The 12,885-nt window shown below is 39.0% G+C and overlaps 1 protein-coding gene across 1 annotated transcript in view; it reads right to left on the reverse strand.

Moving 5' to 3' along the window:
- Nucleotides 1–12,885, reverse strand: part of LOC135082495 (bicaudal D-related protein homolog) — a 189,961-nt gene that overhangs the window by 19,205 nt on the left and 157,871 nt on the right. Inside the window, exon 5 of the mRNA XM_063977291.1 lies at nucleotides 11,128–11,374. Coding sequence (XP_063833361.1) covers nucleotides 11,128–11,374 — 247 coding nt within the window. The remainder of the gene's footprint in view (nucleotides 1–11,127; nucleotides 11,375–12,885) is intronic.

The raw sequence follows: 12,885 nt of genomic DNA on the forward strand, positions 1-12,885 counted from the left end.
ATAGGAAGAAGCCCCAAGTAGGCATGAAAACTAAAACTAAACTAACTAAAGGAATGCTAAATTTGAAGTAGCTATAGGTGCACTAAATCAGGCCTGAATATAAAAATAAAGATTTTAATCTGAATTGAATCTAATCAGATACATGCTATTGATAAGATCTAATAAACTTTATCAATATTATCGACATTATAGCTAGCGGCTAGCGAAAGTAGGCTGATCAATTCCAGATAGACAAATACCAAAGTACTGCCCTGGTTTTAATACCCCTGTAGGTGATCCACCTGAAGGTTTTGGGTTAGTTCTAATAACTTAACCGCCTCTGTGGTCTAGTGGTAAGACTACCTGCTTCAGACGCAGAGGTCCCGGGTTCAATTCCCAGTGGGGGCAGAATTTTCTGTTCGGTTTGGTTGGTGGCAGGGCTTGTTCTAAGTTCGCCTGGCTAGCTACCACCATCTTACCTAACTCTGTTTCCATAACAACAATGTAAACAACAGCATTGTTGTGTTCCGGCAGTTAGAGGTAAGATAGCCAGTTCCTCCGTGGTTGAGGATTCCGGGTGAAGCTCGCTTCCACCTTCGGCCTGATCGTCACTTACCATCAGGTGAGATACAGGCCAAGAGCTTCCCTCGTTGTGGATTTAAAAAATAGGTAGTGTTCCAGTTGATAGTAATAAAACACTGAGAACAAGCGATAATAGCCAAACGGTGAAGGTGGAGCTCGAAGAATGAAGCTCGAGATCCGAGGAACGTGGGTCGAACCCTGCCGCCGCTCGACTATTGTGGTGAACCTACCCGTAACACAAGCAAAATAATATTTATCTTACCACGAAGGGTTAAATCAAGAGATTACACGACAGTATTTTACTTGTATTGGGGCCAAGTCAAATGTGAAATGACCAACTTAGATCTACATATAACTGGCATATAATGAGCTTAATATGCCAACCATACTCACAAGTTAACACTTAACGCAATGACTCGCATGATTACCCTCAATGACTATGGCTGTATACTATAGTGTACAGTAAGTATAGTTAACTGTGTTGCTATGACATAACTGGGTGCTAACCACAATGTAACATTACCCTAAAACCGCAGGCTTTTGTTCTCGGTTTGCCTTTGTTGGAAACCAGTATAAGGCTGTTGCTATTTTATTTAGAGATAAACTTTAGCTTGTTCGAGCTAATTGAAAGAAATCCTTATAAAGCCTTATTATTGCTCATTATTTTTTGGCAAGCGCCGCACCAAACTCGGCCACCACTGTCTCACAAATCGGTCAAAGACCTAGTAGGTATACATTGTCGGCCATGTCAGCCGTTTGGTGTAGTGGTTCGAAACGGACTACTTATTCCGGAGGTCAGGGAGGAGGTTCGATTCCCGCACAGTACAAACATTTGTGTGCATGAACATATTTGTTTGTACCTATTGGGCTGGGTATTTTCTATGTATAATAAGTATGTATTTAAAAAAAAAGTATTTAAGTATGTTTATACCCATAGTACAAGCTTTGCTTAGTTTGGGACTAGAAGCGCAGTGTAAAATGTCCAAGGATATATTATTTATGTTTTTCACCCTCGACGTGGGGACATTTAAAACTCTATTCTGAGCATGTTATGGTGTACCGGTATGACTTAACACAGATGGGCAGATGACCAGCATGTGGAGTTAGATAAGATCCTCCATTTTCCTCTGGAGAGAGAGAGAGAGAGAGATTTTTTTCTACATAGAGAGGGTCATGCTGAGCACTGGATATCGTCAATATTTGATTTCCAATAAGTTGTTGAAAAGAACGAGTCATGAAATGGCAATCAGTTTCAAAAATCTCAATGCGGAACCAATACGATCTACCTAAAATACTTGGTTTGAAGATTGCATATTGAATAAACCAATTCCGGATTTAACATAATAATGTTAATGCCACTTTGATTATGTTTGCATATTATTATGCAACAATTTTGCAATGCAGCGAGCAAAAACTTTTCCCCTCGGTACACGGCGCATCTGAAAGTAAACATTGTCGCTTACAACGTAATGGAGCTGTACTACAAGCTACGCAACATTGTTTGAAACAAAAATGACGAAAGATAGAAATTTCAAGTTTTTTAATACTCATAATATCAGGGATGCCCCCTTTTAAGAACGTTAAGTTTATGCTTGTGTTCGGAGAGTCTTCCTCACCACAATAGCCCAGCGGTCATCGGCTATCGATAGGGTGTTCCTCGACTTTCGAATCGTCAGACCAATGACAGGGCACCACCGATGAGATATTGTCACCAATGATACATTACTTGAATGCTAAAACTTGCAAACCAGTCTTGTTTTAATAAGAAGTATCTGGTATAGCCCACGCCAAGCTACAGTATCGGCGTCCCACGAGTTTGTGGACGCCTACCTTTAAACAAGTGCGGTCTTTTTTTTTGCGGACATCATAACCACCAACCACGCTGTAACCGCCCGTTTTTGCGCATGAAATGTAACCTTAGATGTAACATGATAAGTTCACTCTTGCATTGTCACTACACAACAGCTTAACCGACGTAACACAACCTTGAGACCAATTCTGCACAGACCAACACTATTTTTGCAGTGCTGCTGTTACACTTGTAACCATCTTCGTACACTCGATAGAAAAGCATTTTTAAATCCAAAATGGCCTGCAGTAAAAGATGCAGGATGCAGTATTTATGTAGCAAGTGGCATATTATACGAGTCTTATACAATTTAAACCATTTAATGTATCTTTAAAATAGAAATACAAAATACATCAACTGGGATCACCAGAAGTGCCAACATTGTTTTTTTTATCGCATACATAACACATGTATTTGATCAAATATTAGTAAATATATTTATATTTGAGATATTGGTTTCACTGAAGTTACGACAAGACTTGTAATTTTTGTCGCTTAATTAATCTGATCGTAAACTAATATTTTGAAATATAAAAATGTTTCATACAAATGTTTGTGATAATTTATTATACAGTGTGAGTCACGTTAAAGTGTACATATGAAAATAGATGAAACTAGACCTATTTTTATCGACAAAAAAGAGGTCAAAAATTTTTTGAGATTTTTTTTTAATTTTTAATAGATTTTGTTTTCTTCCAATTACTTATTGTAAAGAAAACGTAATAACTTTTAAACTAAGCGGTATATCCTGATAAAACAAAAACAGTAATAATGCTAAATAACAGGCGATACTAAAAAAATACATAAAATACACAAAAAATGCCAACAAATCATAAAAAATGATAATTTTTGAAAAAAATCTGCTTTTAAATTCGTGTTTTTTTGGTTATTTGATAAATTTCTCCAAAAAATGGCCCTATAACAGGTGGTTTTTATTACTTTGTATTATTCTCTATCGTATTATCTTTGTAAAACCAAAAATCGCATGTCTCTATCCCCATCACAACATTTGCTATGATCGTTTGAACAAAGCCTCTACGGGCGCGCCATTCAACGCTTTGTTAACAACGAAACTGAAAATGGCTCTAGATTTGTAATTTTGATAAAGACAAGTTAGATTTCAAATAAAAACAAAAGATTTCGAAGTAAAATAAGCATTTTAGTTAAAATTAAAATTGTTTCTACCTGTAGCGGAGAATAATGTTGTGGCAGGCCTTTGTTCAAACGATCATAGCAAATGTTGTGATGGGGATAGAGACATGCGATTTTTGGTTTTACAAAGATAATACGATAGAGAATAATACAAAGTAATAAAAACCACCAAATTTATCAAATAACCAAAAAAAAACACGAATTTAAAAGCAGATTTTTTTCAAAAAGTACCATTTTTTATTATTTGTTGGCATTTTTTGTGTATTTTATGTATTTTTTTAGTATCGCCTGTTATTTAGCATTATTACTGTTTTTATTTTATCAGGATATACCGCTTAGTTTAAAAGTTATTACGTTTTCTTTACAATAAGTAATTGGAAGAAAAAAAAATCTATAAAAAATTAAAAAAAAATCTCAAAAAATTTTTGACCTCTTTTTTGTCGATAAAAATAGGTCTAGTTTCATCTATTTTCATATGTACACTTTAACGTGACTCACACTGTATTGTAAAGCATTTCATATATTAGTACCTACCTGCGTATGCCTAAGTATTTGTTATTTTTTGTGAATAATTGAATTAGAACTAACAAATCAACAAATCTTTCTCTTATGGAGCTTTTACATGTCATATTAGAGACTTACATTTGGCAAGTGCTGATAAAAAGCTTTTTTTTTTCTCTTTATTTGGGACAACAAACAGTTACATTGAAGTTTGAAGAAAGAAAATATCAGCAGGTTCAACAATATTTTCAAAAACATAACCCTCCTTCTGGCGCAATCGGGTAATCAAATCAAAATGAAAAATATTCAATTTAGATCATTAGTGGCATTTATGAACGTCAAAATACTTTACATGTCTCCTTATCTTTTGGGCCCTACGAGCGCTTCGAGACAATTAAGCAACATTAAAAAAAACACACAGAACCTCCTCCATTCTTAAGTCGGTAAAAATGTTTCAAACGACAGTATATACTCATATTTCAAACGACAGTCTACAAAACTAAGAATAGGCAATTCCGACAGCTAAATAACTAAAAAAAAGTATCGTGGCCAATATTGTCTTGTTTATTGTCATGTAAGCGCTGTAGACTTAATTATAAAAAATACAGTAGTAATACATTTTACCAACACACCAGAGAAATTGGTTGGAGGCGATTTACGATTTTTTTTTATTAGCGGTTTTCGCTAGTTGACTAATCCAGTGTGTTGGTAATATCTCATGCGACACGACACGATGAATGAACGCAAGAGAACCGTATTTTTTTTTATGGAAATAAAAAACGAAGTCTTAATTCACACTCAAGTGGAGGTTGGTGTATAGTCTAACCTCATTGTATATTTTATGCTGTTACTTTTTTATTTTTTGTTTTTAATTGATGGCCTGTTAGCTTTTTTAAAGCGCTTTTTTCGTCATTTTTTCTTTTTCAGCGCTGGCGTCAATTCAAGACCCTATAAAAGAATATAGTTTTATCCTTTCTTCTTTGAGTGATTTTGACTTCGAGTTTTTAACACCGACAAAAATGTGGTAAAGTTAAACGATTTTATATCGTAAAACAGTGTTTACTAACAGATTAAATTATGCTTCACTCAATTTTAACATTAATAAATAGATAGGTACTTTCGCCCGATCGATTCATTAGCTAAAAAATATTTATAATAAGATTCTAGTATTTTTTCAATATTGTTTTCATCGTGTAAGAAATAGTGGAAATTCAAGATAGCTAATAAATTATGAAATTGTGTGTTAAAATTCATTGAACTGATTACGTTTTTATTAGTCGTATTGAGTGTTTGTTATTTTACGGAAAATTTTGTTACGTAAAATGTAAATAACAGCCTTTTCTTTCAGTAAGCAGTATTTTAACATGATTCCGGTTTCTTTCGTAACTAGGACATTTTTAAAACACCATAAATAAGGTAATTAAACTACTTTAAACCAGTATTCATAATACAATACAGGTACAAACATAGCTGGTAGAAACGATGGCCGTTGGGGCAGAAAAGTTCTCGAGTGGCGACCACGGGCCGGAAGACGTATCGTGGGCAGGCCTCCACGTGGACCGATGATCTGGTGAAGGTCGCGGGAAGAGCCTGGATGCGGACAGCACAGGACCGGTCGTTATGGAAAACCTTGGGGGAAGCCTTGGACGCCATTTGGCTTGTACGAACGAACGAACATCAGGCCCATCTGGCGAGGGTGGCGAGTGTAGATCAAATCCTCCATTCGGTTCTAGAGAAGACCTGGATGTGTCCAGCGCAAGTCCGGACTTTGTGGGCATACTTAGCAGAGGGCTTTGTCCAGCAGTGGACGTTCTTAGGCGGAAACGTACGAAGGTAAAGAGGGTCGTACCGTTACGTCGTTCTGTAGTGGAGATTAAATGACTTGATGATGAATCTCATTTACAATTATATGACTTTTGGGCTGACACTGTATAGGTTTGTTGTCGACACGACAAGAAGAAGAATTATATGACATCTTCAAAATGTCGTAAGATCCAACATTATTTCACATGACCTCTTCGTGAAGTTGATGAGGCCAAAGATATTGTTTATTTCCCAAAACCAGGGAGGTCTGTGCCGTACTGCCGTGTTTACAAACAACCGTGTGCCGATTGTGCCAGCGTGTGCCAGTCTCGTGGCACTTCGTGGCGACTGGCGCTCCATTTACATGATCCGCGGTAGCCAGGGGCGGACTGGTCGATGTGATTTGAGTTTTATTTTTATATTTTTTATTTTTTGGGCGAATAACAAGACAAATAAGTATAGGTACAAGGAAATGACTAATTAGATCGAAATAAATACTACGAACTAAGTTCTAAGACTGCCATAGCATGCAGGGTGAAAATGTGGTTGATTGGAATCTTTTAAAATACTTTTTTTTTAAATAAGTCTTGTAGGCAGTTAATAGACTGAAAAACAACTTATTTAAGACACCGAAACCTTTAGAAAATTACTGGACAATTAATTTTCTAGAAGAAAAGTCAATTGCTAAATCAATGGAACTGACTGTAAATAATGATTTTACACTTTTAAATAGGTAAGGAAAATATTTTTTGGTACACATTAACTAAGTAGTACCTAAGTAATTTTGCAGCTTAAATGTAGTTTTCATTAAACTTTTGTTTTAAAATAATATCAATTAAATTCTCTGCCCTCGCGCCGCCACTGTTAAACCCAAATACCAATTCAGCTTTCAATACCATTCGTATTTCGCATTTCTGTTATTGATGTGCGTGCGCATTTGACGTAACGCAGGTATCCGCACAGTCTCCCTCGAAACATTACTCAATTTTAGATCTTACTCCCCCGACATAACATGTCAATTTGGCAGACTGTACAAGGAAACTGCAGGTAGCGTCTTCGTTTCATTAATTTACTGAAATTGTATTGTTTCTACAATAAAATAAATAGATTTTTTCGGCGGTCACGCGTCGGTGCTTGTGAAAAAATATTAAGCGTTTTAGATAAGTTTCGTTTCAATCAAAGAAAGTCCACTGCTGGACTAAGGCTCTCCAAAATCCCCATAAATTCCCACAACAATCGGTCCTGCGCTGCCCGCATCCAGGTGCTTCCCGCTACCTTTCGTGTCACGTACTAGTAGATCGTGTTATTTTTTTTATTTTTTACATAATATGGTTAACAGCCAGTTCCTCTGTACTTAGTTGAGGATCCTTGGCGAAGATCGCTTATATTATACATTCGGCCTGATCGTTGTGGTTTAAAAAATGACACCTATCCCTTATTTTTGTTGACGCTATGGTTTGGGTCAGATTTTACCACGGTAGATTCTAAGAAAAAAATTGTTTTTTTCAAATTAAATATCAGGTTGAGTCAGTTTCGTCAAAATGAAACAATAAATAAATGCATTTCAACAGTTTTTTTAGCAAAGTATTAATCCAAATCACTTTAGCGTGTTATGCCATCATTTATGACGTTTTGACATACCGCGAAAGCTTCAAAACTGTGCCAAATCATAACGAATCGCCCCATTTCTGGGTACATTCCAAAATAAGGCTAATTCCTAACACCATAGAGGCTATTGTACTTTGGGCGTACAACCATCTTAGGGTTGGCAGATACAGTTTTCTGTAAACTATAATTGTATCAATTATAAAACGTCTGTCTGATGGATTGTCAGTTTCAGCCGTTCAGTGTTGATTGACGACGATAGACCGCTTTCATCGATTTATTATTATAGTTCGTTATGTTTAACTGACATGTACCACATGTAATTAAGTATTTTTAACAGAACATATTGGTTTTACCTGTGTAAGGACTATACTCCCCAATCCGTTGAGAGTAGGCCAAATTCTTCACATTAAGTTATTAAAGAAGTACTTTTCAATCAAGTTATTATTTTGATTTCGAGTTTATCAGAAAATCAACCTCTGTATACATCTAAGAGGCCACGGAAAGACAATTTTAGGATTTGGTCTCCTATAAATGGCGTAGGCCGCGTCATAATACTTAACTACAGAAATGTACTACTATAGTGGTCTCTTTCAGACGTTTACGTCGGCTTATCAGACGTTCAGACGTCGATAGAAACGTTTGACGCCGACGTCGTAAGCCTAATTAGCGTTTAATAGGAGACTGTACTCTAAGATACAGTTTGTGTATTTTGCCCCATATTTTTAGGAAGGCTTTCCCTATTTAAAAAATTTGGCAACCCTGACTGCCCTATAAACGGTCACGCGAACTGGCTGCTTATTTATACAGCTCTACGAATCGTGATACTACCTTCCTTGCCTTGGCAACGTAGTGTTCCGCACAACAAACGAGGGTAACGACCTTTCAACTCAGATCAGCGGTCAGCTTCGGCAGATTCGCAGAAGGTTGGTCAACCCTGACTTGTTAAGAAAAAATTAGTTGACAAAGGTGAATAACATTTAGAGGGCTACCGTATGATCGGTCAGTTTTGACAGATTCGCAAAAGTGCACCAACCCTGGCTTTTTAAGCCAATATTGGTCGACAAACTTGAATGACTTTAAGAATGCCACCACAATAACCTTTGTTTTATCTTCTGTTATCCGCTTTGCACTTTGGAAGTCGAACCTTAACTTCGAACTCCTATGTTCTTCTGGTTAATTTCTTTCGTATCCTGGCTGGTGATCTCTGAAGCGGTAGGAAGCCTACCGTATGTATTTGATGGCAAAAGGATGGCGCCCCTAAGAGTAGAGTAAGGTTCTGTCAGTCAACTAGTGAGCTGAAAACAGTAAAAAAACACCCCAATGGGTGAGATGTCAGCGTTTGCCAAAAAATCCTTTGAATACTCGCACATAACGTTTAATTCACCCTGTGGACTATCTTTGTTTCACGTTGTATTGTTTCAATATGCATAGACAACACAGACAGATAATAGTGGAAAGCTAAGCCCTAACCCGACCTGTGGCCGTAACCTTACACCTTAGTTTCTATAGCGCAACCGGTTACATTGTAGCTATGCTGTTTGTTCTGACTTCCATCTCGAACTTTGTATACAAAGTTCAATCAATGTTCAATGTAGCTATTAGAAGAAGGCTTAGAGTAGGCGCACACCGTTGATTTTTCGTCGGCCGATAGTTTAGTCGGGCAGTTGATCAGTATGGGCATGTATGGGAGTGCGCACACTACGCCGATTCGATTTGGCCGATTCTTCATACAATTTAAAATCGGGCACAACTATCGGCCAACTAAAAATCAACGGTGTGCGCCTACTCTTAAACGTGCTTAAGCAACTGTCTGTCTGCCAGTTAAGTTGATTTATCTCAACTAATTTTGACGAATTTTGGTATATTCATCTACGTAGAGGGGCCTAAAGGGCGTAGGCTACTTTTGGTATCAAAAGCCTTATAGAAAAGCTTGTATAGAGAACAAATTATCATGTGCAGGTTCACGGGTTCGATTCCCACCGTAAGCAATTCGATTTTCAAGTTATTGGAAAAGAAACAAATTAAGTATCAAAAAAAGGGATTTGAAAATTGAAAATGTTTTGGAACGAACTAAAGTGATTTTAGAAGCTAAACTTCAGAATTAACGTTTAAATAAAATAAACCTTGGTTACAAAGATTTCGATTATTTCTCGCCATTACGCTACACCACCAAAATCGAATCCAACCATATTGCTCTAGTTCGCCCGACCACAGCCGAAAATCGTTTCAGCCTAGATTTGACCTCAAAACATAACTACTTATTTGGAACTCTACCATTCAGAAAATAGAGGTCAGTACAGCTTAATCGATCGATCAGTTTGCGTGTACATCGAGTATTGAGGTTACAGTAAAATTTGACATGTGGAGGCCGCGATTAATCGCTTTCGATTTTCGCTAACGTCACGTATAGTCTACAACATCAAACTATAATTTTTTGTTGCAATATCACACCTATTACTAAGGTGTTACAGTTGTTAAGTTAGTTGTGTAGTCTGTACTGGCTAGGCTGTGGATAGGTCAGCGATAGTGAGTCATAGTGAACTGATTTTGATGGAAGCAACAAGGTTGCCATTTATCTGATTAGTTAAAGATTAGTTAAAGAATAAAAGTTAGTTAAAGATAGTTGTTGTTGTTTCAGCCGAAAGACGTCCACTACTGGACAAAGGCCTCCCCCAAGGATTTCCACAAAGACCGGTCCTGCGCCGCTCGCATCCAGGCACCTCCCGCGACCTTCATCAGATCGTCGGTCCACCTAGTGGGAGGCCTGCCCACGCTACGTCTTCCGGCTCGTGGTCGCCACTCAAGAACTTTCCTAAAGATAGTATACAATTGATTTGTAATCTTCCAAATTACTTATCTTTCAATTAAATCCTACACTTTAAAATTATATGCTTGTGTTCAGAGTGAGTTCACCACGTCATAATAGTCCACTGGTTCGGATCGAATAAACGACCTTTTTCGCTAAGTTATTGTCGCTGCTATTTATTTGTAGGTACTTAGGTGCAAAAGATGCATTGTTTTCGGCTGTTTCAATCAGAACCAAGTCGCTATTTAGTTTTGGCACATCTAACTGGACAATATTGCGTCAGTGAATTAACAACCAAGGAAAATGAAGCAAGTAAAAGGTCATAGGTTCATGTTCCACCTGATATAACTCGATTTTCCACCTTCGTATTGTTTTGAAAGCAGCGCAAAGTATCATTTAAGGTCGTAGCACATTTATCAACCCGGAAAGGGATCGTAACGGTATCAACTCGAGGCGGTTAGTATTTTTTGTATGAAACTCCATACTGCAACTCACACTTATCCGCACCGTAACGTAAACGCCTCTTCTCGCGATTGACAGCGCGCGAAAGGCGATGACAGCTCTCAAAAAGCGATATAGATGACCCACGCTGAACTGTCCCACCAAACTCAATGACAGGGGGGCGCTACCATCGTTCAACTATATGGTTTCCAACATGGCAATTGACGGTGGCGCCCCACTGTCAATGTCATGGATAGGACAGTTCAGTATTTTGGAACTATACGGTGTTGATACTTTTCCGAGTTGATATGTCTGCTATGACCTTTACGTATCTGTAATCGTGGTTTCAGGGGTAAAAATGAGGTGCCTGAAAATCATTGTCACCTATTATAATAACTAAACATACCTGAATCATCATCATGTCCCGTATTCAGCTGTAGAGCCAACGCCCTCAGCTGTTTGTACACTTGCACCGCTTCACTCCTGAGCCAACCATCATCCTGGTCTTCTGGCTCGGTCTCCATCTCAGCGTGAAGAGACCGGGCGGCGTCCGTGGTCTCTATAGGGTCCGGTGCCCCGATCCTCTCGGCTAATGTGTCGTGGGACCGTTGTAGACGCTCCAGTTCTTTGAGTGTGTTGTGGTAAAGGTGTTCCTGGAAAGAAAAGTAGGATTAGCTAAGTTCAAATATAAATTCAAATTGTTTATTGCATACTAACACTAAGGCGGAGTTGCACCAATTTACTTTGACCATAACTTTAACAATTACCGGAGCTTATAGTATGGAGTTTGACAGATTTTTGACGTTTGTCAAAGTTAAATTATTACAAGCTTTATATTGACTTCACTTGTTAGTATGTGTGGGACAAATCTTGCAACTGAATTTAAGACCACTTCTCCTCAACCGATTGAGCTGAAATTTGGTATACTTATGTAAGTACGATGACAATGCAATTTTATGGTACCATTGAGCTGGTCTGATGATGGAGTCAGGAGGTGGCTATAGGAACTCCTAAACGAAACGGCTGAATCGCATCGAGTTTGGAATCGTTGGATTTTTCTTTTAGAGCAGTTTAGTGCTAGATGATGTCCAGGGTCCTGATGATGGATTAGGGAGGTGACCATAGGAACTCCTAAACGAAACGGCAGAAACTCATCGAGTTTGGGTACGTTGGATTTTTCTTTTCGAGCAGTTTAGTGCTATATGATGTCCAGGGTCCTGATGATGGAGTCAGGAGGTGGTCATAGGAACTCCTAAGCGAAACGGCGGAATCGCATCGAGTTTGGGTTCGTTGGATTTGTCTTTTCGAGCAGTTTAGTACTAGATGATGTCCAGGGTCCTGATGATGAATTAGGGAGGTGGCCATAGGAACTCCTAAACGAAACGGCAGAAACTCATCGAGTTTGGGTTCGTTGGCTTTGTCTTTTCGAGCAGTTTAGTGCTAGATGATGTCCAGGGTCCTGATGATGGATTAGTGAGGTGGCCATAGGAACTCCTAAACGAAACGGCAGAAACTCATCGAGTTTGGGTTCGTTGGATCTTTCTTTTCGAGCAGTTTAGTGCTAGATGATTTTTTTTTAAGGGACGCGCGCTGGTAGCTTGACGAGCTTTTCCAGCTTCACCGGGCAGATTGCCGAGTACAGAAGGTACTCTAGCCGTTTGGCGATCGTCAGTGCGCATACCGACGTTCGCGATCGGGCCGTATCGAGCGCATAAGGCGCCCGATCAGTGGCGAACCCAACTAGAGGGTTGCCCACCGCGGTGTTGGACCAAAGTCCAGCCTACGGTGGGCTCACTCTAGTGGGCCCGATCGAGGGGGCTACGGACGCAGCCTGAGGGCGCCACGGTAGGCTCGGACCTCGGCTCAGGCCGTGTCCGGGGGACGGATTGGGGAGAACCGGCCCGGTACATGCCTGTACCGTCCGAAATGAAATGCAGGGCCTCGTACTCGCCGGCGAGTACGGTGTAACGAGCTACTGTGTTGTGGAGTAGTTGGCGTGCTTAAGGCAGTGATGTCTGACGTGTTCAGAAATTCGGTAATAGGATCGTCCGGGTCGTCTAGGACATGCCTAGGTCGTCGGTATTGGGCAGCGACATCTTTCTGTGGTGTGTACGTGGCGGCGCTAACGATAAGAGGGTTCTTGTGGTTGATCGCTTTATCAAAG

This window comes from Ostrinia nubilalis, chromosome 21, assembly GCF_963855985.1.
Source record: "Ostrinia nubilalis chromosome 21, ilOstNubi1.1, whole genome shotgun sequence".
Classification (NCBI taxonomy): Eukaryota; Metazoa; Arthropoda; class Insecta; order Lepidoptera; family Crambidae; genus Ostrinia; species Ostrinia nubilalis.